This window comes from Carcharhinus amblyrhynchos, chromosome 12 (genome assembly GCF_965287045.1).
Source record: "Carcharhinus amblyrhynchos chromosome 12, sCarAmb.v2.hapA, whole genome shotgun sequence".
In the NCBI taxonomy this organism is placed as follows: Eukaryota; Metazoa; Chordata; class Chondrichthyes; order Carcharhiniformes; family Carcharhinidae; genus Carcharhinus; species Carcharhinus amblyrhynchos.
In genome coordinates this window covers 1,165,952-1,192,855 of record NC_137335.1, presented here as the reverse complement: position 1 = coordinate 1,192,855, position 26,904 = coordinate 1,165,952, and the positions used below count along the sequence as shown (strand labels likewise).

The following is a 26,904-nucleotide window of genomic DNA, read 5'->3' as shown; positions in this document are numbered from 1 at the left end:
CACAACCCAGCTTGATTAGTCACACTGGGAGTTTCCACTAATTATACCCTGTTGCAGGCCAGGAGATTAAAAATTAACCTAGATCTTTCGAGCACAAAATCAAATGTAGACATTTTTAAAAAGCTTTTAAATGCAATTTATTTTCAGAAGCAAAGATGGGAGGTTATTCTGCCTGTTAGTACATGCTAGCTCTCTGCAAAAGCAACTCAGGCGCTCCCTCAAACCTTCCCTTTAACACTGCCATTTTATTTCCCCTTCCCCGTGTTAATCGAATTCCCTTTCAAAATTGAATCTTCCTCTGGTGCATTTTAAGACAGTGTATTCCAGGTCATAACTACTTGCTGCATTCAAATATTTTTATTCCTTTTGTCAATCAGTTCAAATCTCTGGTACTTGGTCTTTCTTCAATGGAAACATTTTCTCTCTGCCTACTTTGTCTAGATCCTACATGACTTCGAACATCACTTATTGTGTGTCCAGAAAAGTTACTAAGGAAGTAACTCCTGGATCCCAATGAACCTGCAAATGGTCCTGTATGATTTTTAAACATCATTTACCGTAATTTAAAATCAGGTTCCTCACACGGGATGGATTGATACTGTGATTACAAAAGTTAACTTCTTGTGATAAGCGGGATACCACTCAAATCTGTTAAAATATTTTGAAAACAATATTTTTTGAAATTGCATTTTTTAAATATGGCCATATTGCCCTGGATCCTGGAAGATTTCACATTCAACATACAAATTGCAAATTTGAGTGGCAACATTTTTCATCCTTTCATCATTTGTGCCCAAAGCAAAAGCTCAAATCTCCACCATCAATTGGAGATGACCATATCTGACTACTAGTCATTTCTCATTTGCAAATCTGTACAAACCATCTCCAACCAGCAAAAATACAGCAACAAGATTATAAACTGTGCTGTTTTGTTATACCTTTTACTCTTTAAAAAAAACCTCAGAATATATATAATACAGACACACAAAGCAGCTTACTCAACACACATGTACTAGTGACTGTTGGTAAAACTGCTCCTTGAGGTAACCCTGCAACAGAAGCAGACCATAGAGATACACCTATGTTCAAACGCTCTTATATCTTCATCAAAGGTTTGAAAATGTATTCTCAGCATCCAGTTTTTTATGCTCATGTACTGCAGTGGACAGCAAAATAATAAGGGATGCAAAGGACATCTCCCAGAAGTGTTCGTCACTGTAAGTTACTTTGGCTAACCTCCCAGAGACCAGAATGCAAGCCCAGAGCTTTTCTAGTCTTTAGGATTTATTAGTGTTACACTCCTGATAGTCAATTGTGAAAGAAGAAACTAGAGCCAGTTCCACTCGGAATGGATTTATTCACAGAGTGAAATATTACAGGTGAACAATCAATCAATCACCTTAACTCCACTCTAACCACGTCTGTAAGTGTTCATTTATAGGTGCTCAAGAAATCATCCAATCAATGTCCTCTCCCTGTATGTACTGGACCTCAATTGATAAAATTAACATATAATGTGACACTCCATTTGGTTAGTATGTCTCTGCCCTTGGTGCTCTTCTCAGAGAATATTAGGAGCACTATTCTACCACATTAAATGGGACATTTTACTCTATTAAAGATGCCATACAAATGTAAGTTGTAGTTATTGGGAGCTGTTTTCCAGCAGCAGTGAAGGACACAGTTGGAAGCTGGTGGTAATTTGATCTTTACCATTAGCAGCAACATGAGCAGGCATTTGGCCATTAGAAATGTGAAATCTAGCTGCAGGATTTTGCTGATGGCTCAGTCATTTTGTTTTTGTCTTTTAGGCGAATGGCGAATACAGAAGAGAATGGTCCCAGGTTCAATTTGATACGTGTTAAGCTAAATTTAACACATGATCTCAGTCAAGATGATACAACTGGCCTCAAAACTTCTGGGTTACAGAAATTCATTCAGGATTCTTGATTGCCATACGGTGATTCCTGTTGGAAGTACTTGTATTTGGATTGCTCTAAACAGCTAGCATTAACTTAATGGGCCAAATGGCCTCCTTTGGTGCTGTATTGACTCTACGATCAGGGAATTCAATTGTATAACTTCCAACTGTGCTTTGAAAATAGCACTCCCAATGGCATGTCAGCTTCCCGAGCCTCTGGGGCACAATGACAAGAGAGCCAGAAATCCATTAGCCTCCAATTAACAGCCTGTTAAGCTCTGAGGGAAGCTTGTTAATGGGCCAAGGAGGGCCAGAAAGATTGTCAATTTGCAAATCATCAAACCTGAATAATATGATATATGTTACTGCACAGTTGCCAGGTTCAAAGCAGGGAGCAATTATGTAATTACTTTAAAGTGAAAAAACTTCTGCCATTAGGGGTCTTGTCCTGGATCAGATATAGTACTGTTTAGTTGTTGTTTAGCCATTTTCCATGCAGAAAGAGTACTAACCCTGCCATGTATTGCCACATCTGTTCTGCAAAGTAGTGGCAGGCCCTGTCATGGCTGCCATCAGTCTTTAAGGATAATTGCCTCAGCAGGCAGCTCCATCTCCATCGTCACTAATCAAGTGTTGAACTCGCCACCAGCCCATTTACATTTGAAGACTGCTTTAATGCAGCACAGATTTGGGACTCAGAAATTATGAGCTGTTAAGTTCCCAATCATGGATGGAAAATCAAGCTCTATAACTCAATAGACATGAGACAGTAGGACTGCGCTTGCTGAAATTCATGTGTGGGCAGCGGCAGAGTACAGATGACTGTTACATGTGGACATCACAGACAGCATCACTGCTGAACCAGTTTTGTCCACACCCAGCATTCCCGCATGCAATTTCCATGAACAGACACACGGCAGCAAGAAAGAGGCAGGAATCTTCAGCAAATCAGTCCAGTGGTACAGAGCCAATATACCTTTTCCAACTCTTCCTTGCTTGAGGTCAGCTAGACTTTCTAATCTATAAAGCTCAGTTTAACTGGTTAACATCCTTATCAACTGAGCCACTGGGAGAGTTAAACCATTAGTTGACATTATGACAACCCATTATTCAGCTTTCGAACTCCGGTCCAAATAATATCCAGTAGTCTAAGAAGCACACGCAAATTTTAGATCAGTTTTAAAACCAACAGGTGCAGTTTAACAGAAGGAAACTGGGTAAAATTTCATGTAATAAAAGGTATGACAATACTAGTTTAAGGTTAAAACTAGATTCTAGGGTGGGATAGGAAGAAAGTTCAAGAACAATGGTGATTCTATGATAGTTTAGGTAGGGCATAAGGAGCAGATCATATGACCTGAATCTGATATGACAGAGTAACTGGCTTCCATTTATAAAATGACTTTCCAAGCCCAATTTCAATTAAAGGCAACCAACATTAAAATTGAAAACAGTGAAAAAGAACGGGAATAATTATTAGCAAGGCAGCTTTTGGAACATGGGATTCAGATGATGTAAAATCTCAATAGCAAAACACAGAAGAGTTCCAAGCGTATTTTAAAATAGTACTTGTTGTTAGTATTGTAACAATGTAGTCTAACAGACTGTCAAACTAAAACAGAACTTATTTACTACTCTTAATATGAACAAGATGATGATGATGTCCAGGGCTAAGGATATTACAACTATAAAGTAGAATTTTCTTATTACTATGAATATTATGACAGAAAATTTTAAAACTATTTAATGAGCAAAAGAAAAAATTAATTCTAAAAAATGGTCAAGAAAAGTATTTATATATAAAAGGTAAGATGAACCATATTATTAGTGAATCTTAACCACAAGAACAATATTTATCTGTTTTTCAGTATTACAGAGGAAAACCCTCAATTGGGCTTAAGCCCACACACCTGTGTTTTAGGGACAGGATAAGCTCAGATTAAGCTAATGTTACCAAATCTTTCTGCTGTGTCATTCAAAACCACTACAGGCAATGACGACAGGACAAAGTAAATTTTAACCACTTAAAAATGCAAGAATTTAGTACCATGCCTATAGTCGCACAACAAAGGACAATATTTTGCCTTCACATTAAGGTATAAATATCCTCTGAAGACTCAGAGGACTTGTATAATATTAATTAATACCTTCTTCAAGGTAATGACTACTCGATATAATCTTAATTACCATATGTGAGAAACACATCGACCATCACCAGCTTCCTCCCAAGTTTTGTTTTTGCATTTTGGAGTGATTCATTCATATTGCCAGATGAACACAAGCCGAACATGTTTTTCTGTAAGTGATCTTTCTTATAAACAGCACAGCCTTATTCAGCTGTTTCCCTATTACTCAGTGACGACCAGCTAAAAGCTTCAGTATCTTTTTCAATCTAAGGCAACATTTAAACTAATGTATTATTCTCTTCTGTGCACTTCACAGCTAAGTAATTTTAATGTTTGTTTTCTTTTCCTTTTTAAATTTCTTTTTGCAAGCTCTTTGTTTTTCAGGGATACTTATCACTGCAAAACACTGACATGTACACAATGAGCTTTGTAAAGATCAGAGGACCAATAAAGGTGGAATAAATGATAGTGACAGGATTGAAGTAGAAACTTAACCAACAATCCAATAAAGATAGTTTGCTTTAATTCCAACCCTGCTGACCCACTGCAGGCTGAACAGAATGTAACTCTAATTACCATTCCAGCTGACCAGGAGAAAGGATGCAGGAAGCTGGAACTAGCTGGGTTACAGAATCAAGTACCCTAATTATTTCCAAAATAAAGCAACAAAAACAGATTATATGTGCATTCAGAAAAAATCCTACCAATTTGCTAGTCAGCAAGATATTTGTCACCTAGAAATCCATTGACATGCTCAAGAATCTTCAGCCCAGTTACTGAGAAATCCTTAAAGGAACAGCTCATGTTTGCACAATATAGAGAACAGTTATCTGGCTCAGGCTAGACAACCTTCATTAGTTTACTATAATAGAACACAAATTATAAGACAAACACTATTCAAAGGCAGTGTACTGCTATACATGTAGATTTTTACTTGTGTATCTGAAGGAGTAAAAGCTTGCATGTCATTTTGTCACAAATTTAAAAACGCAAATATTATTTAGATGACTGAACTTAATAACTTCAATCTGACAACATATGATCAATAGGCTTTAATACAAAACGCACTGTGCCTTCCACTCTTACTCTGTAAACTAAAGGCTTACATTTTCCAATGTATTGTCATTATTTATATACTATCATGTTTATAAATGTGCAATTTTAAAAATTTTATATTTTTTGTTTCAACGATTATCCATAACAACATTATGAATTATGCTTTTGTGTTGTCATCACAATTCAGCATTTGCACCATGATGATTTTTCAATAAACCAATTATCAATCACTTAATCAGTACTACACGTTACGTGCTCACAGTAGTGACCTGTATGCAAAGCCCCCAGTTCCTGATGCTTAGACAGGAAGGCACCAAGAGTCAATATCAGCCAACAGCAGTATTATTATGCAGCCCACATAAGCCTCAAAGGCCTCTATGACTCTAAATTTAAATCAATTTCAAAACAAGGGTATCATGTCTTCAGAATCATTACCGCTAAACAAGTATGAACAAAAGGAGTTTCTACTATCAACAGACTAAGTTACAGCAGTGTGGTTGGTGTAACTATTTTTTACCTATTTCTTGTAGATTGCACATCATCATTTTGTCTTTTTAAAGACTGATATGTTTACCTCCTCTTTCTTCAGCTTACTCCTGATTAGAAAAGAGGAGAATTGGGTGAAGGAACAGAACCATTGAGTGCACAGAGGTCCAACAAGCTCAGTTCATGCATTGGGGCATTTGAGATGTACCCAGTTGTACAATTCCAATCTGCAAACTCAGTAATATAAGCATTTTAAATCAGTCTGCTACTCAGAACACTAAGTGATATTTTAACGTGTTTTATAAGGGAACAATCTGCATGAATAATTACAGTGACTAGCTGCTGAAGTTCTTACTCCAAAAAAAGTTTTATTTGTAACACATATTTTGTAGGAAAATCAAAGAAATCAGAATTGTTGAAAAATTCTATGATTTCTAATGAAAGTACTTTTAAAACAAACAGTAAATTCACAAAGTCTGCAGTCTTAAACTGTAAATTTGATACCAGGTGACAATAATTGCAAGCACATTTCTACATTTCATAGTTTCCTGATATGAGAGGGAAATGTGTGCTAAGAAAATCTATGAATGATTAATAAATAATTAGTGCTAGCATTTTTGTCTTGGCGCCAGAGGACTGCAGGTTCAAACCACACTGAACTCTTTACGCTCACTTCAGGCTGGTATTAACCGAGTGGTCCACATTTCATTCGAGAAGTTACACAGAGGCATTGTCTGTCTGTTCAGGTGGATGAACACACAGCACTCTTCGAGGATAGGCAGAGGAGTTCCCATGATGCTCTTCCCGAAGAACACTACCAAAACCAATTACCTGGCCATTTAACTCATTGCTTTCATGGAGCCTTGGGATGCAAATTGGTTGTTGCATTTGATTGCACAACACTGACCTCATTTCTCAAATAATTAATTTGATTCAAAATACTTTAGGTTGCAGCATTCCTTATACATGCAAACTAACAAATCCCTGGACAACAGAAAGCCCCCACTGCCAACAGACCAGCATGCTCAGTAAATGACACGTCCTTGAGACAAGTTACAAGAGATTGTTGCTATTCTATATTAATGAAAAGCTATTTGTTTCAATTAAATCATGAGATGCATTGTCTGCAGCATCTGTTTCAGGATTTGCAGGAGCTGCTTGTAAGATTTATAGAGTCATAAAGGTTTACAGTATGGAAACAAGCCCTTCGGCCCAACTTGTCCATGCCGCCCCTTTTTTTAAGCCCCTAAGCTAATCCCAATTGCCTGCATTTGGCCCATGTAACTATGTAAATGCTTTTTAAAAGACAAAATTGTATGCGCCTCGATTACCAACTCTGGCAGCTTGTTCCAGACACTCACCACCCTCTGTGTGAAAAAATTGCCCCTCTGGATACTTTTGTATCTCTCCCCTCTTACCTTAAACCTCTGCCCTCTAGACTCCCCTACCTTTGGGAAAAGATATTGATTATCCAGCTGATCTGTGCCCGTCATTATTTTATAGACCTCTATAAGATCACCTCTCAGACTCCTCCGCTCCAGACAAAAAAGTCCCAGTCTATCCAGCCTCTCCTTATAACTCAAACCATCAAGTCTCGGTAGCATCCTAATAAATCTTTTCTAGTTTAATAATATCCTTTCTATAATAGGGTGACCAGAATTGTACACAGTATTCCAAGCGTGGTCTTACCAACGTAAGTACAACTTCAACAAGATTCTTAATAATTAATCTCTACAACCACCCTCTGCCTTCTATCAAGAAGACAATTTTGTATCCATTTAGATATCTAACTCTGGGTCCCGTGAGATTTAACCTTGTCAAAGGCGCTGCTCAAGTCCACGTAGATAACATCAACTGCACTGCCCTCATCTAACTTCTTGGTTACCCCTTCAAAAAGTTCAATCAAATTTGTGAGACATGATTTTCCACTCACAAAGCCATGCTGACGGTCCCTAATCAGTCCTTGCATCTCTAAATGCCTGTAGATCCTGTCTCTCAAAATACCTTCCAATAATTTACCCACCACAGATGTGAGGCTCACTGGCTTGTAGTTCCCAGGCTTTTCCCTGCAGCCCTTTTTAAACAAAGGCATAACATTTGCCACTCTCCAATCTTCAGGCACCTCACCTGTGACTATCGATGATTCAAGTATCTTGGCTAGGGGACTAGCAATTTCCTCTCTAGCCTCCCACAACATCCTGGGATATACTTCATCAGTTCCTGGAGATTTCTCTAGCTTGATGCACTTTAAGACTTCCAGCACCTCCTGTAATATGTCTGTAATATGTACACTCCTCAAGATATCACTATTTGAAAAGATTGCTTGGGGTCATAATTTTGATAGAATGTTGAGACACTGAAGGAGAATGTGGGGTTGTTGGCTGGCTGCAGAGGTTGGTGGTGGACAGGGAGAGATCTGAAACTTCCTGTCTCAGTTTAATGTCATGAGGCCACAGGGAGGCTTGGCTCAGCGGACAGTTAGTTTGAAACTTGCCTGATCCATGCAACATCAGCTGACAGTAAATAGACTTTGAAGGTCTGTGTGACTAGAAAAGGGGGATTGCATCTTGTTAATTGCAGTGTTGGGAAACAAAATGTGTTGGCAGTATTCCTTCTTGATCTTAATTAATATTCAATGAGTCTCCATCAAGAAGAATTTATCCAGTCTGTAGCTCAGAAAGACAGGTGGCCCTTGATACATTCCTGTGGCTGGTCTACAGAATAAGCATCTCTGTTAATCATTAATTATCACAGATACCATCACCAATCCGGACTATAGGCAGAAAAGGATGTACTCCAGATCACAGTGGCAGGATGGCGTGCTTAAGGAAATGGCTGGTGATATAGAATTTGAGAAATTATCTACCTCAATGATCCCCAAAACATGATCATACTTTGTTATGTGCTATACAGCATTTAGTTTATTGGCTATCTATTGCCACATCAGGAGAACCTTTGCACCCTCTCCAGAAAGTTTGTCAGCCATCCCCTCCAGCAGCTTTTCACATTACATCTACAATGTGTTTCAGTTATTACAGAGCAACTGCTCCAATCAACTTGCTATGTGAATCCTTCTAATGTGAATTCCAATTCTAAAGCAGTAACACTGAGTAAGTGGTTTTGTAATGGGGAAATTCAGTGTTAATATCGACACTGAGTCAACAGGGATTTCGGTAAACATCAGGAAATGTGCCAGATCCTCAACATTCCCTTCCAGAGCAACAGAGCAGGAAGAAGCTAGTTCCAAAACTGAGTCAGTGACCTGAAATGTCAACTCATTTACTCTCTAAAGGCTGCCAGACTTGCTGAGTATTTTTCTGTTTTTATTATGGAAGAAACTGGTCCCTTCTCCAGTTGAGAATTTAGCATTTGCCACCAATTAAAAGACACAACTTCTCGTAGAAAACCTTCTGTCAAATTTGGCGTTCAGGTCGCCTGCCTGACGCAGGCCACTTAAAAATGCAAGTCAGGATCATAACACCTGTAAACACACTGCTTGAAATTCATCCACTCGCACGCTGCACTCACTGTTACTGCTTCTGCAGTGGCCTAATCTTAAAGGGACCACTGGTGGCCCCCCACAAAACTTGAAAACAGACGACTTGCATTTGTACAGTGTTTTTATTACCACCAGACAACTTGAAAGATTTTACAGCCAATGAAACACTTCTGACACAAGTTTCTGTGGAGTCAGGCATATTCCTCAGCTCCTAATGCAGCTGCTGACAGAGTTCACCCTCTTCTAACTCATCTCCACCCACCTACACACTGATTCAGTGAGGGAGCTGGATGGCTGAGCCACTATTTTGACATACTCAATTGATGTCCACAACTTAGTTTTGAGGAGATGAAGCCCAAAGCTAAATTTCCAGCAAGCTTCATTAGGACATCTTTGGACACATGTTCCAATCATGATGTCGACTACATTACTCCAATTTCACTCTCAAAATCTCCGCCTCCAATATTAATATCTGCACTGACAAGGAGATCTCGAAGATTTTCTGTTCCCCAGATTCCAGGCTCAAGAATTATTGACTGTAGCCAAAAGAAAATATGCAGTTTCTAAAGAGCTGCTGCTTTCCTGCATCCCTTACAGATGTGAATTTTAAGTCCTCCCCTCTGGCTTTTCATTCCCAACTAGGCTATTCTGTTTGTGACTTACAGCATTTCTGCTCCATTACACAGAGGCAAAACAAAAAGCAAAAACGCCAAAGAGGATGGCCAGGATTAGTCGAGCACAAGGAGAACTAATGCAGGTAAAGAAGAACTCACCAAGAGCAATGTCATGTGTGAGCTACTAGTTACTTATTAATTTAGCAGTTACTTAAGAATATTCACAATAGTTCCTTAACCACCTCATGATAAATGTTTTACACTACATAAACACAGACTCGCATCCCTGAGGCTAACTGAAGCTTTTATGGACAGTTTTTAAAGATACATGCCTGTTATTCACACTACATCATGCCCCCTCCTTTACTCTGTATGATGTGCTATTTTCTTTAATGCATTTAGTATTTTTAAATGGTTGTTTCGATCTTCCTTGTCACTTTAGACACATTGATAGCACTGCCTCCAGGCTGTTAGGCATCAAAAACATTTCCATGTTTAAAGTCAGTTCCATCTGCTGCTCTCTCCATTGTTGAGAATGCCTGTTATAATCCCATTTACCTTTATTCAGGCAAAGGTCATCTGGAATTCAACAAATGGAGTAAACTCAAAGCAACACTGTTGGATACAGCTGAAACATTACAGCATGGATAGTCTACCAGTGAAATTTCAGACAACTTGATGCATTTTGGAGGATTCGAACAGGGAGCTCTGTAAGTTCAAGCATGTTGGTCACACAAAGCAGGAGAAATGTAGGCTCCTGACAGAGGTTTTCTTACGGACTCCATACATTTATGTGTCACTATTCTCAAATAACTCACCACCTGACTCCCATGTGCAAGGCATAAGTCAGGAGTGTGATGGAATACTCTCCCCTTCCCTGGATGAGTCCACTTTAGGCAGATGTGTCTTCTTGCCCTTATTTAAGTTTAGAACGCTGGTCTTAGATCCACTCCTCTCTCCCTCAGGTTCTGTTGCTTGTAACAACTGAAATTATTAAAACTATTCTTCTCCTACTTCTTTCTAGTGAGTAGTGATAATGTCACTAAACTAGAAATCAGGAATCGAAGGCTAATGTTCCAGGGACACTGATTGAGATCCCACCACAACAGCTAGTGAAATTTGAATTCAATTGACTGCCATTTAGGCGAGGAAATCTGCCATCCTTACCTGCTCTGGCCCAGACTCTCAGCAGTGTGGTTGATTCTTAAATGCCCTCTGCAATATGACAGAATACTTCCTACTTGTTGCTGGAGCTCACACATTGACGCAAGATGCTTGACAGCATCCAGGACAAAACAGCCACTTGATTGGCACCCCATCCATCAGGTTCAGCATTCATTCTCTTCACTGTCAATGCACACAGGCAGTAATGTGTAGCAGTAGTGTACCATGTACAAGATGCACTGCAACAATTCACCAAGGTTCCTTCAACAACACCCTCTAAACCTGTGACTTCTACCACCTAGAAGGACAAGGGCAGCCACAAAGGAACACCACCACAAGCAAGCTCCCCTCCAAGCCACACACTATCCTGACCTGGAACTATGCTGTTGTTCCTCACTGTGGCTGAGTTAAAGCCCTGAAACTCCCTCCCTGATAGGACTGCAGAGGTTGAAGAAGGCAGCTCAATACCACCTTCTCAAGGCAATTAGGGATGGGCAATAAATGCTGGCCTAGCCAGAGACACCCACATCCTTGAAATGAATAAACGGAAAATAAACCCGCTTTAAATATTCTATCTCAAAATTTAGCATAATTCAGAAAACGCTCAGTACTAAGTTTGTAAAAATATAGTTTTCAATTCTTCTACTCTTCAGGGTACTCTTGTCCACAATTTGAAAAATAAAAGAAGAAGTTGATGCCAAGATGCTACTCTGATGTGTTTGTAACTAGTTCCCTAGAGATGGGAATGGATTAAGGTGAACAGTTCTACAATTTTCAACAGGATTCTCACCTGGAGGTTACTGTGCAGCATTAAGAGAGACTTATTCTTTTGTCAATTTGTAATGAACTACCAATAAGATATAATCTTTAATAACAATTACTGCAAATGAAAACACAAACATTGATCATAATGGATATTTTTACAAAGTGACATATGGAAAAAAATCTGAATGCAACGTACAACTCATGCAGCTGAGAACAGGGATTCAAACCGCTAATATTATATTTTAAAGATAAAACTAAATTACAATTTTAAAAGATATATCTAAAAATCACTTTTGAGATTCCTGAAGTCAAGCTGAATTTTTATACCCGTTATAACTTTTGTACAAATAATCAAATTTATAAAAACATTAAAAGCCAAATAATCCACAATTCTTACAGACCAATAATTTGCCAGATTCTAGATTCCGCAGATGACACAGGACCGTATTACTCAAATAATTTCTGATAAATTGTCAATCCTTATCTGAACAATTGATTAAAACTGAATTATAATAATAGAGGACAAAAGTAAATTGACAAGTATAATAAATTTACTACTAAACCAAACCTTTGGTGATGAAGATAGATCCGTCACAACAGCTGGTTTGATGTACACCTTCACAGTCTCTGTCTTTGGTGTGGATGTATTGTCAGGTACTGGAGGTGATGGAGCCTTCCTCTTTGTCTTTTTTTCTGTCTCAGGCTGTTGTACAGAAGCTGTCACTAATGTGGTTTGATACCTTGCAGAATGTACAGCCTTCGGCTCATAGAATGGATTAGATCTAATTAAAATAGAATTGTTTTTAAAAAAGGCTTTTTTTTCGCTAACATCCTTCCTTAAAACACATTTTCTTCTGTGTTCTTAAATACACAAGTACAATCTGAAAATATTCCAGAAATAATGTACTATATTTTATTGCTTTTTATAACCTTTTACCTGCTGAATAAACAAGAATTTCATGGCACATCCCCTGTGACAAGCTTTTCAAGGTTAAAAGATAATCCTGTTCAGTACTTCTTACTAAACATTTAAATGAATGTTAAACTCTTATCTTAAGGTCCACATTCAGATATTAAGTGGCTTGCAGTCACTCGAGAATATATGCCATTTACATAGACAATTTCAGCTGAAAGTACAAAATCTACTTTAACATTAAATTGAAGTAACATTTCTAATTATTGCAAGAAAAAGTGAAAGTTAATATTTTTAGTATTAATGCTGTCACCTTGCATAGTTTTGAAAGTAGCCACAATCTTGTAGTAATTCAGAAAACAATATTTGTTTAAAAATGTTCAAAAGACACTTATTTGTTCATCTTTTTGCTACACTTTTACAAAAGTAGATCATGATAAAAAATTGAAACTAATAAAAACCATCACCAATTTCTAGTTTTATCATCAGGCAGGTATAAAAACAATGACAACTTCAACCTAACATCAAACTACTCAGAATAGTAGAAAGCTCTTCCTGGAAAGAAAGTTCATCATGGTATGGACTTGGGGTTGGGGGGTTGTTTGGGGTTTAGAAACTTCTATCTACTATCAGTAGGAAAGCAAGATGATCCTCCAGATACAAAATACACAATTGGGCAATTAGTCTGCTCTTGTGTCTTATACTTGATCGATCTCTATTTTGCTGCAGTAAAGCACTTGACAAGGAAACAAACAACTAGGCACTTTCAATGCACATCACATGTCAGTCTTGAAGCATGCCTTCCAGATCTATCTGTCATTCATGAACTTCCAATAAGACCAAGATACCCGAATGAAAGATGGGGATGACAGGGCCAAATTTAACCTGCTGATAGAAAGAGTCTCTGAGGAATATTCCATTCACTGCCAGTTTAAACTTTAGAAATAAAAGAGTAAAGAAAGCAGAAGTAAAACTGGTCCAATACTGCTGCTCTTTGTAAACACAAAATTTGATATTCAATTTAGCACTGTCATATTTAACTTTTTGCTCCAGAATAATTCAATTGAATAACATCAAATATAAAATAGTAAAGTGAACAAACAGGATAATAAAATACAAAAATCAATGCAATAAGGAACAAATCATGCCAACAGTTTTCAACAGGGGTGGGTGGGTGGGTGAGCAAGTGAGCGGGCAAGGGGGGTTCCCACCTCAGGCCCAGAGTTTCACTACAAAAACATTAAACCAAAAAACAACTCTCACCTCCTCACACACACCCCATGACCCATCCATGCCAACCCATCCATCTTATGCCCCATCATCAACTTCCAAGGCTCCTCATATCCCCATGCCCAGCACATGCCCCTCTACCCATCATGTGGAGATGCTGGCATTGGACTGGGGTAAACACAGTAAAAAGTCTGACAACACCAAGTTGAATTCCAACCGATTTATTTGATAGTAAGCTCACTAGCTTTCGAGGTTTCCCTCTTCTTCAGGTGAATGGAGAGTTCTGGCCTCAGACAGAGCATAAAAAGCAGAGAATTCACCTGAACTTTCCATTCACCCGAAGAAGAGGGAAACCTCGAAAGCTTGTGAGTTTACTATCAAATAAATCGGTTGGACTTAAACCTGGTGATGTCAGGTGTCCCCATGCTGATCTATGGCCAATCCATTACCCTTTGCCTTTACCCACTCCCTGCATATTCACCAAATCCCATTATGGGCAAACCTTAGCAGTTATGCTGATGTAAAATAAAGTTTTGTTTATTAATGATGTCATGAAATTCTCTGAACTAATCTCTTACCAAATCACACATTTCTACTCTATAACCACTTGGAGAATTTAATCAAAAGTTCATTTAATTGGCACCCCACTGTGACAATGTAAGGTTGTAAAATCACTCATGCACCACAAATCCTAGAATAATAATTCTCAGGATTATGTCAACAGACTGAGAAAAATAACAGGCACCGATTTTTTAAAAATCCCTTAACCTTGACAGTTCCAATGAGCTAACAGTCATAAAGTCATAGAAATTTACAGCATTAAAACAGGCCTTTTGGCCCAACTTGTCCATGCTGCCCAGTTTTTAACCACTAAGCCAGTCCCAATTGTCTGCATTTAGTTCCTATCCCTCTATACCCATTTTACTGTCTAAATGCTTTTTAAAAGACAAAACTGTACTTGCCTCTACTACTACCTCTGGCAGCTTGTTCCCAACGCTCACCACCTCTGACTGAAACAATCGGGCCTCTGGACCCTTTTGTATCTCGCCCCTCTCATATTAAACCTATGCCTGCTAGTTTTAGACTCTCCTGCCTTTGGAAAAAGATGTTGACTATCTAGCTGATCTATGCCTCTCACTATTTTACAGACCTCTATACGATCATCCCTAAGCCTCCTACGCTCCAGGGAAAAAAGTCCCAGTCTATCCAGCCTCTCTTTATAACTCAATCCATCAAGTCCCGGTAGCATCTTAGTACATCTTTTCTGCGCTCTTTCTAGTTTAATAATACCCTTTCTATAATAGGGTGACCAGATGGCAGCACGGTAGCATAGTGGTTAGCATTGCTGCTTCACAGCTCCAGGGACCTGGGTTCAATTCCTGGCTTGGGTCACTGTCTGTGTGGAGTTTGCACATTCTCCTTGTGTCTGTGTGGGTTTCTTCCGGTTTCCTCCCACAGTCCAAAGATGTGCAGGTTAGGTTGATTGGCCATGAGAAATTGACCCTTAGTGTCCTGAGATGTGTAGATTAGAGGGATTACCGGGTAAAATATGTACGGATATGGGGGTAAGGCCTGGGTGGGATTGTGGTCAGTTGAGACTCGATGGGCTGAAGGGCCTCTTTCTGCACTGTAGGGTTTTATGATTCCATGAGAACTGTACACAGTATTCCAAGTGTGGCTTACCAATGTCTTGTACAACTTCAACAAGACGTCCCAACTCCTTGGTTTCATTGGTCAATGTTCTGACCAATGAAGCCAAGTATGCTCAATGCCTTCTTCACCATTCTGTCCATCTGTGACTCCACTTTCAAGGAGCTACGAACCTGTACTCCTAGGTCTCTTTGTTCTACAACTCTCACCAATGCCCTACCATGGCTCATGGCTGAGTAAATCCTGCTACAATTCGATCAACCAAAATGCATTACCTCATATTTATCTAAATTAAACTCTACCTGCCATTCATTGGCCCATTTGATCAAGATCCTGTTGCAATCCTAGATAACCTTCCTCACTGTCCACTATGCCACCAATCTTGGTGTTATCTGCAAACTTACTAACCATGCCCATAAATTCTCATCCAAATCATTCATATAAATGATAAATAACAGTGGACCCCAGCACCAATCCGAGGCTCATCACTGGTCACAGGCCTCCAGTTTGAAAAACAACCCTCTATAACAACCTTCTGATTTCTGTCATCAAATCAATTTTGTATCCATTTGGCTACCTCACCCTGGATCCTGTGAGATTTAACCTTATACAACGACCTACCATGTGGTACCTTGACAAAGGCCTTCTAAAGTCCATGTAGACAACATCAACTGCATTGCCCTCATCTACCTTCTTGGTTACCCCTTCAAAAAATCAATCAAATTCGTGAGACAGGGTTTTCCATTCACAAAGCCACGCTGAATGTCCATAATCTGTCCTTGTGTCTCTAAATGCCTGCAGACCCTGTCTCTCAGAATACCTTCTAACAACTCACCCACTACAGATGTGAGGCTCACCAGTCTGTAGTTCCCAGGCTTTTCCCTGCAACCCTTCTTAAATAAAGGCACAACATTTGCTATTCTCCAATCTTCAGGCACCTCATCTGTGGCTGTCAATGATTCAAATATCTCTGCTAGTGATCTGCAATTTCCTCCCTCGTCTCCCACAAAATCCTGGGATACATTTCATCAGATCCTGGGTATTTATCTACCTTGATGTGCTTTAAGACTTCCAGTACTTCCTTCTCTGTAAAATGTACACTCCTCAAGACATCATTATTTATTTCCCCGAGTTCCCTAACATCCACACCTTTCTCAACAATAAATACTGATGACAAATATTCATTTAGGATCTCACCCATTTCTTGTGGGTCCGCACGTAGATGACCTTGTTGAGAGAGGCCCTACTCTCTCCCTAGTTACTCTTTTGCCCTTTGTGTATTTGTAGAATTTCTTTGGATTCTCCTTTGCCTTATCGGCCAAAGCAATCTCATGTGCACTTTTTGCCCTCCTGAGATTTCTCTCTTAACCCTATTCTTGACTCTACTTTGTACTAAATGCAATGCCTCAATATAGAAATATCATTTGGAAAAAGACTTTCCAAGGACTGTGCCGAACCAGTACCGAGGCTAGTGAAATCTGCAGCTTGCCTTTTCTCAACTTAGCTGAAGAAAACTATGAAGAGTCCAAACATGGGGTAAAACGGAAATAAATAAATGGATATCTTTTACGGTCTAAACTGCAGTATTTATTCATGCAACCGTCTCCTTTGATGCATTTTATAGAAGAAACGTACTGGAAACTTAATTGACTAAACTAAGGTGCATGAAATTGGATGCTCTGACTATATGATTTTTAATACCTATTAAACTCAGCTTACATAGGCGAACAAACAGGTAATGATCTCTTTCAGCATCATTGAATGTTTAAGTGTATCCATAAGATGTCACCCGTAAGTTTTTAAGATGTGATCCAGTGTGCTATTAGGTATACAAAAACGATTCAAATCTGATGTTGGAGTGTTTTAATAACATACTCATCTAATTCCTCCTCTTCTGTTTTGGTTGCTTCAGCGTAGAGGTACTTGCTCATGTCCACTGGTTTGACATTCTGTCTCTTTGTTGGTTTTGGTGTTTCTGCCTCTTCTGTTCTATGTTGGAGAATCTTGTCAGCGTGAGGGTCACTTACATCAAATGGATTGAGAGAATTCTCATACTGTTCATTAAAAGGATTGTGAGGGTCATTATCATAGAAAGTCTCTTCTGGTCTTGGGGCTGATGTTGTTCCAATGTTTCTGTCTGAGGGTACAGAAGATTTAAACATGAAGCAAAACAGTTAAATTGAAAAATATAACAGCACAACAATTTCCCACAACACATGAAATGGTCACAAAATGTAAACAAAAATTAAAGTCCTACTTTCAAACAACTTTTTTACAGTACCAACGATACAGGAGGAAAAATTTCTTTACACAGCAAGTAGCTAGGATCTGGAGTGAGCTGCCGGAGAGTGTGGTGGAGTCAGGTTCAATCCTGGCTTTCAAAAGGGAATTGGACCGTTAAAATTACAGTGCTGTGATGGATAGTGGCAGTAGCTGAGATGTTCTTGCATAAAGGCTCACAAACCTGATGGGCCAAATGGCCTTCTTGTGTCTGTAACAATTCAATGATATTAAACCGATAGCCCTTTCAGGATTAGCTATGGCATTGTTGATTGGGTGGAGGCTACACTGGTTCCAAGAGGGGAGAGAATCTGAGGTGGTTCTGACGGCGAGATGCACACACCCAACTTGAAAATCTGAGATTTGATTTGATTTATTATTGTCACATGTATTAACATATAGTGAAAAGTACTGTTTACTGCATGCTATACAGACAAAGCATACCATTTATAGAGAACTAGGGAAGAAAAAAAGGAGAAGGTGCAGAATGTAGTGTCACAGTCATAGCTAGGGTGTAGAGAAAAATCAACTTAAGCAAGCTTGCACCATTCATGCATCATTCAAAACTGTAATGGCAGCAGAGAAGAAGCTGCTCTTGAGTCGGTTGGTACACGACCTCAGACTAACAATATTCTCATAGGAAATACGTTTACTGATCAACTCAATTTTTCCAGGACCCAGTTGGAACTTTCTGCATAATGGGCAGCTGTCTCACAGCACTAGAGTCATAGAGGTTTACAGCATGGAAACAGGCCCTTCAGCCCAACTTGTCCATGCTGCCCTTTTTTTAAAATAAAGCCCTAAGCTAATCCCAATTGCCCGCATTTGGCCCATATCCCTCTATACCCATTGTGCCCATGTAACTGTCTAAATGCTTTTTAAAATATAACTACCTCTGGCAGCTTGTTCCAGACACTCTCCACCCTCTGTGTGAAAAAACTGCCCCTCTGGACACTTTTGTATCTCTCCTCTCTCACCTTAAACCTACGCCCTCTAGTTTTAGACTTCCCTAACTTTGGGAAAAGATATTGACTATCTACCTTGTCTATGCCACTTATTATTTTATAGGCCTCTATAAGGTCACCCCTCAGCCTCCTACATTCCAGAGAAGAAAGTCCCAGTCTATCCAGTCTTCCTTATAACTCAATCCATTAAGTCCCAGTAACATCCTAGTAAATCTTTTCTGCACTGTTTCTAGCTTAATGATACCCTTTCTATAATAGGATGACTAGAATTGCACAACTTCAACAAGTCTTCCCAACTCCTGTATTCAATGTTCTGCACTGCTTACAAACAAAAATATATATGCTTAAAATGAGCACTAAAAGAAGCAGGGTTTTCTCTACTGCAGCAAATAAAACACAGGCATAGCCGCAGGAAGAGGGCTGGATCATTTAGGGTTCACAATTTAGGGTCTAAATGGGGCAGGGCCCCACTGCCAGTCTGCACAGGGATTGTGAGCAGAGGGAGCGAGGCCAGCGATTGGGGTTGGGGTTGTGGGGGGGGGGTGATTGAGGCATGCGGGGGACAGCAATTAGGCCAATGGGGGGTGATCGGAGGGGCAGCAATGCGGGGGTCACAGGGCTGGCCAGCAATTGAGCTAGCTAGTGACTGGGAGGCTGGTAGCACTATACTGCCAGCCCCACCAGCGGGAATGGGTCCCACCCACAGATTTTTAGTGTGATTCACACTAGTGCACTGAACAGTACCCAGAGTGTGGGGGATTCATTTTGAAATTCCCGCTGAAAAAACCAGCAGGATTTACTCCAGTTTTTACACAAATTCAGCATACAGAAGTTTTTTTCAGAATAGCCTGCTCAAGGTTTCCAATGTATTTCTCACAAATCTATCATGGCGCAGCCCCCGCTTGGGTGGGGGGGTGTCAATGGTGCCGCCCCTGCGCGGGGTCAACGGTGTGATTTTATTGGCTACAAGGTCGAATAATGATCCAATTGCAGCAAAGTTCACATTTTACTTCTCATGGTGATGTAAATAGAAAAACTACCCATTTACAATTGAGACGAAACCAAAGCTCTTAGAGTCTGTAACTTCAGAGTTGAAATCACATATTTGTATACCATATGATTTCAGTCCCACAATACACTGTAATTACTTGCGGCGCTTACAAAAGATTTGAGTTTATATATATTCATTCATGGGATGTGGGTGTTGCTGACCAGGCCGGAACTTATTGCCCATTCCTCAATGCCCTTGAGATGTTGCTGGTGAGCTGCCTTCCTGATCTGCTGCAGTCCCTGTGATGTAGGTACACCCACAGTGCTGTCAGGAGGAGAGATCCAGCATTCTAACTCAGCAACAGTGGAGAAATGGAGTTCTTTCAGAGAGCCAGCATAGACTCAACAGGCTGAATGGCCTCCATTTGCTTTAATCATTCTATCATCTAGAATGTAGTTGAGGCCAAAATATTGTCTGATTTCAAGAAGAAATTAGATATAGCTCTTAGTGTTAAACAGATCAAGGGATATGGGGGGGGGGGGGGGGGGGGGGGTGGTGGTGGTGGTGGTGGTGGTGGTGGTGAGGGGGAAATCAGGATATTGAATTTGATGATCGGCCATGATCAGAATAAATGGCGGAGCAAGCTCAAAGGGGTCGAATGGTCTCCTCCTGTTTCTAGTTTCTATGTTTCGGATGATTCAGAGTGCAGTAATGAGTATCCAGCAGCAAGAGTTGAAGTGTGTTTGGGTCTCAGTTTGCATTCGGAAAATAATCAGGAAGTTGATTGGATGAGATGGCAAGAGGCTGGTGACTGACAGGGAACAGGGATGCGATTCCCAAAATCTGACCACAATGAACGATGATGTGAATCTGGAGGGTGAGAAACAAAAGGGGCATTGGACAGATAAAACCAAGCACCAGGTTCAATGGCCCATTGATAAATGGAGAGAGGGGCAGGGCAGGTGAATGTAGGTAAGCTGTGACCAGAGTGGAGTTGGACATCAGCCGCACAGAGTACCTGGCTTTCCCAAAGATGGAGTTAAAGAAAATTGGCTAAAATAAAGATGGTTAAAATCAGAATAATGAACTTTGATGAACTACCCACGAATGAGGAAATGCTTACCAGAGCTCCATCTGGTGGCACAATGCCTGAAATTGCACCATATACACACCACCATATAAGTTGGCCTCTTAGCCCCTTGAGCCTGCTCCACCATTAAACCAGATCACGGGTGATCTGATTGTCATTCCAACCCCACATTCACACCTACCCCCAATAACCTTTTACCCCCTTGCTTATCAAAGATCTATCTAGGTCTGTTTTAAAATGATTCAAAGACTCTGCTTCCACTGCCTTTCGAGGGAGACTCTCAACTCTCAGAGAAAAACTCTCCTAATCCCTGTCTGAAATGAGCAACGACTCATTTTTAAACATTGACCTCTAGCTCTAGATTCTCCCACAAGAGGAAACATCCTCTCTGCATCAATTCTGCCGAGACCCCTCAGGATCTTACATGTTTCAACGAGGTCACCTCTTACTCGTCTAAACTCCAGCAGATACAAGCCCAGCCTGTCCAACCTTCCCCCAGAAGAAAACCCATCCATTCCAGGTATAAATCTAGTGAACCTAACCTGAACCACTTCCAATGCATTTACAACCTTCCTTAAATAAGGAAATGGACGATACAAATATTGGCGTATATATAGCACCTCTGATGTGCAAAAACATTGCAAGATGCTTCAAAAGACAGGAAACCAAGCCAAAGGAAGATATATTAGGGTAGTGAAGAAAAGATGGGTCAAAGAGGAGAGTCTTAAGAAACAGAGAGGGTGGGAGGTCTCTGGAGAGAATTCCAGAACTTAGGGAACACGCAGTTGAAGATGAAGTTTCCAGGGAGAGGAGAAAACATAGAACATAGAACACTACAGCACAAACAGGCCCTTCGGCCCAGAAGTTGTGCCAATCACATCTCTACCTACTAAGCCATAGACCTATCTATAGCCCCCAATCCCATTAGATCCCATATACTCATCCAGAAGTCTTTTAAAAGACCCCAGCGAGTTCGCCTCCACCACCACCGACGGCAGCCGATTCCATTTACTCACCACCCTCTGAGTGAAAAACTTACCCCTAACATCTCCTCTGTACTTGCTTCCCCGCACCTTAAATCTGTGTCCTCTCATAGCGACCATTTCAGCCCGGGGAAATAGCCTCTGAGAATCCACCCTATCTATTCCACTCAACATCTTATAAACCTCAGTGAGAGTTGGAACACACACAATACTTAGAGGGTTGTAGATAAGAGATGGGAAAAATGAGGCCATGGAGAGTTTTAAGGTGAGTAAAATTCAAAGGGCAGCAGATCTGGTAGCCAGTGTCAATCAGCTAGTGCAGGGATGATTGGTGAATTGGTCCTGGTGTGAATTAGAAAATGGGCAGCAAAAGTTTGAGATGAGATCAAAAGCATGGAGCCAGAAGGTGTGAGGTTCATCCGGACAGTATTGGAATATTTAAATCAACAAAGATATAGATGAGGGGCTCAGCAGCAGCTGAGCTCAGGTGAATAATGTTACACAGGTATGGATGTACAGTTCCTGGTCTATTACAAGCAGAAAAATAAAGAAAGATGAAGAGGGAACATAAACCATAGGAACATAGAGGAAGATTGGAACAAAGCTGTTACCAGCAGGTAGGAAGTCACCTGGAATAACTGTATTCAACAGCCTTGAGGAAGTAAAGTATAGTTTACTTATTAGTCATAAGTAAGGCTTACATTAACACTGCAATGAAGTTACAGTGAAATTTCCCTAATGGCCAAGCTTTGACGCCTGTTTGGGTCAATGCACCTAACCAATATGTCTTTCAGACTGTGGGAGGAAACCAGAACATCCAGACGAAACCCATGGGGAGAACCTGCTAACTCCATACAGACAGTGATCCAAGCTGGGAATCGATCCCGAGTCCATGGCGCTGTGAGGCAGCAGTGCCACCACTGTGCCACCATGCTGCCGATGGGTTGCGGGTGCTCACTGCTCAGATGTTGCACCTTCCTCGGATGGAGAATGCTAGCACGAAGGGGCATGGCTTTAAATTAAGGGGGGGTAGTTATAGGACGGATGTCAGGGGTAGGTTCTTTACCCAGAGGGTGGTGAGGGATTGGAATGCCCTGCCTGCTGCGGTTGTAAATGCGCCTAGTTTGGGGGTGTATAAGAGATCCATGGATAGGTTTATGGACGAAAAGGGATTGGTTTAGGTTAGAGGGTCATTGTTTTTTAACTGGTCGGCGCAACATCGTGGGCCGAAGGGCCTGTTCTGCGCTGTAATGTTCTATGTTCTGTTTGTGAGAGAGACTGTTATTGGATACGGAGGGAGGGATGAATCAACAGGGCACGGGGGAGGGAAAACATCAGGGTGAGGGAATGTTGCTGGGGTGTGTGACGGTTGTCGGAGTACGGGAGGGTTGCAGGATGTGGAAACACTGAACAGTTATGATTCGAGGTCTTACAAAATGCCCTTTTGTGCACCTAACAAAAGTCAGCAGTTGCCAACAAGCAATGGGACTCCCTCTGAGTTGGAAGCATGACACTGTGTACAAAGTAATCTTTGGGAGTATGTCCTGTATGAACAATGGACCCATTTATTGGCTTTGGATTCCCACCAAATACTCCAAATCAATTCAGAGCATAACTTAAACTTACGCCACTTTTGCACTCGAGCAAATTACCAAACAGCTTTCTTTATGGAGAGAGGTTTTACAGTAGCAGTAAATAAAGTAGATTATAGTAGTCAGCTTAATAACTGAGTGACATTAAACAGAGTGACTAGTGGCAGAGTCCTTTTGAATGGCTTTCTTTACAGACTTTTCAATAGAGACCTTCAATTGAGACTTTTAAAGCAAGAGATGGCAGATTCTTCCTGAAAGCGGAGTTAAAAAGGGCCTGCCTTAATGTAGCACCTTTCATGGGCTCTTTCGAAGTGCTTTAACATCAGATGAATTGCAACCTGGGGAATGCACGGTGAGATCCCACAATCATGTGATAGATAATGACCAACTAATCTGATTTTGTGATGCTCGTCAAGAGATAAATGTTGGCCAGAAAACCCCTGATCTTCTTTGGAATAGTGTCCTGGCATCTTTTTCACCTAAGGGAGCGCTCATGATGAGTGGGGCTTGAAGCCATAACCTTCTGATTCATAGGTTACCAGCTGAGCTACAGTCACACTCTCTAAGCCCTACCAGTTGTGGGAATGTTTGAAATTATGCAGTGCTTGTACCTTTGGTCTCCTCCTGATACACCCTCTTTTGGCTTGGTGTCTAGTTTTATCTGGTTACAATTCTGCATTTTGCCTTGGGATGCATTTTTCTACACTAAAGACACTAGATAAACACTTGAACTTGCATTTCACTTCAACATCTGTTGTTCTGATCAAAATATCATCAATATTCAGTCTGACACTTCTCACACTGATCAATATAAAGCTTCATCAATTAGAAGCAACTTGCAAGTCTGAGGCAATTATTTGCAGAATGGAAGGCTATCTACACATACAAATGTTTGAAAATGCTGGTGGGAAAGGTTGCGAGGACTGTTTAAGCTAATGTTGCCCTGAATAGACTGTGATACTCATTAATTGCCTGGCCAATAAATGTTCAACGCTTTTGAATGCTAGATCACTGTAGGTCAGTAATCAACAGTTTGTCTGCTTTTTTATTACGTGTTTTTGCCAGGGACACAAGGCCATTTCTAAGTATGCTATTGTGAGGGTGGAATAAAGAACCTTTTTTTTAAAGCTATGTAATGCAGTTAGGGTTGCCAATTCTGGTTGGACCCATTCCTGAAGGCTTGATCATGTGACATTCAATCACATGACACTTAAATCTGTGGCACCTCCCCATGCATCAAGTGAAAAAAACCACAAACAGTGCTGGAATTTTCAAAAGGTTTGCTCACTTTAGCTGATAAAGCACATATATGGGAAAATATGGAACTGGAATACAGCTTACACCATGTTTCAGCGATTAGGAGAGGATGAAAAGAATTTCATCAGTGGAATTTGCAGAAAGCAATGGTTGCTGCAGGTATAGGAAATTTCTTTGTGGTTGGAAATACAGGATGCCTTTTCCATTCAATCATTCTGTGTATTGCCGAGGCTGAAATTAGGCGATTGCTTTCAGTAACCATTTTATATCTCTTGCTTTCTTTTAAGACAAGTGTGCAACAGGCAACATTTGATCAGCCAATTTTGTATCCATTAATTTTTTTAACAATATACGCATGGATATTCAATGTTTAAAGAAACACTTGATATTCCCAACGAAAGGTACTAGGACTTGCAATTGCAAATGATAGAAGACAGAGGTTTTTACCTTCCGGTATTGAGTATGAATGGCAAAAGATTCCATCTCAATTCCAGGTTCTCCTCTGGATCTGAGTCCACAGCTACTATTTATTCTGAGGACTACATAGAATTCACAGGCTGTTCTGTCCATCTGGCCCGTGCCAATGTTTATGCTCCACAAGTTTCCTCTCACTCAGCTTCAACCCTCCCCATCTACATATTTTTGTTCTCCCTAAGCTTATCTGGCTTTCCCTTAAATCTCTGGAATTCTCTAACCGCACAGAACATAATAAGAACATAAGAAATAGGAGCAGGAGTAGGCTATCTAGCCCTTCGAGCCTGCCCCGCCATTCAATAAGATCATGGCTGATCTGTCGTGGCTCAGTTCCACATTCCCACCCTCTCCCCATAACCCTTAATCCCCTTGCTTATCAAAAACCCATCAACCCGCGTCTTAAAAATATTTAGCGAGGCAGCCTCCACCACTTCAACGGGCAGAGAATTCCAGAGATTCACCACCCTTTGAGTGAAGAAGTTCCTCCTCAACTCCGTTCTAAACCGCCCCCCCTTTATCTTGAGGCTGTGCCCCCTAGTCCTACTGTCCTTTCTGAGCGGGAAGAGTCTCTCCACCTCTATCCCATCCATCCCATTCATCATCTTATATGTCTCAATGAGATCTCCCCTCATTCTTCTAAACTCTAACGAGTACAAGCCTAGTTTATTCAGCCTCTCCTCATAGCTCAACCCCCTCAACTCCGGTATCAGCCTAGTAAACCTCCTCTGCACTCCCTCCAAGGCCAAAATATCCTTGCGTAAGTGCGGCGACCAAAACTGCACACAGTACTCCAGCTGCGGCCTCACCAATGCCCTATACAGCTGCAGCAAGACCTCGCTACTTTTATATTCAATCCCCCTCGCTATGAAGGCCAGCATCCCATTCGCCTTCCTGACCAACTGTGGAAGCTGGGTTGTTAAGAACATAAGAACATAAGAACATAAGAACATAAGAAATAGGAGCAGGAGTAGGCCATCTAGCCCTTCGAGCCTGCCCCGCCATTCAATAAGATCATGGCTGATCTGTTGTAGCTCAGTTCCACTTTCCCGCCCTCTCCCCATAACCCTTAATCCCCTCTCTTATCAAGAACCCATCAACCCGCTTCTTAAAAATATTTAGCGAGGCAGCCTCCACCACTTCAACGGGCAGAGAATTCCAGAGATTCACCACCCTTTGAGTGAAGAAGTTCCTCCTCAACTCCGTTCTAAACCGCCTCCCCTTTATCTTGAGGCTGTGCCCCCTAGTCCTACTGTCTTTTTTGAGCGGGAAGAGTCTCTCCACCTCTATCCTATCCATCCCATTCATCATCTTATACGTCTCAATGAGATCTCCCCTCATTCTTCTAAACTCTAACGAGTACAAGCCTAGTTTATTCAGCCTCTCCTCATAGCTCAATCCCCTCAACTCCGGTATCAGCCTAGTAAACCTCCTCTGCACTCCCTCCAGGGCCAAAATATCCTTGCGCAGGTGCGGCGCCCAAAACTGCACACAGTACTCCAGCTGCGGCCTCACCAATGCCCTATACAGCTGCAGCAAGACCTCCCTACTTTTATATTCAATCCCCCTCGCTATGAAGGCCAGCATCCCATTCGCCTTCCTGACCACCTGCAAATATGTTCAGGCTGTAACGGACAGATTTTTAATCAGTAAGGAAATCGAGGGTTACGGGGATAAGGCAGGAAAGTGGAGTTAAGGATTATCATTTCAGATCAGTCTTGATCTCATTAAATGGCGGAGCAGATTCAATGGGCTGAATGGCCTATCCCTGCTCCTACATTTTCTGGTCTTATCTCTTAAATGCATTTATGTTATTTGTCTCAACCACACAGTACAGACTTCATGTACTCA

The 26,904-nt window shown here is 40.8% G+C and overlaps 1 protein-coding gene across 6 annotated transcripts in view; it reads right to left on the bottom strand.

The window, feature by feature from the left end:
- ehbp1 (EH domain binding protein 1) overlaps positions 1–26,904 on the bottom strand; it is a 302,265-nt gene that overhangs the window by 158,478 nt on the left and 116,883 nt on the right. For all 6 annotated transcript variants that reach the window (XM_080199948.1, XM_080199950.1, XM_080199951.1 and 3 more), the window contains 2 exons: positions 17,300–17,561; positions 12,200–12,413 (listed from right to left, as the gene is read on the bottom strand). In XM_080199948.1, the coding sequence (XP_080056074.1) occupies positions 12,200–12,413; positions 17,300–17,561 (476 nt within the window). The remainder of the gene's footprint in view (positions 1–12,199; positions 12,414–17,299; positions 17,562–26,904) is intronic.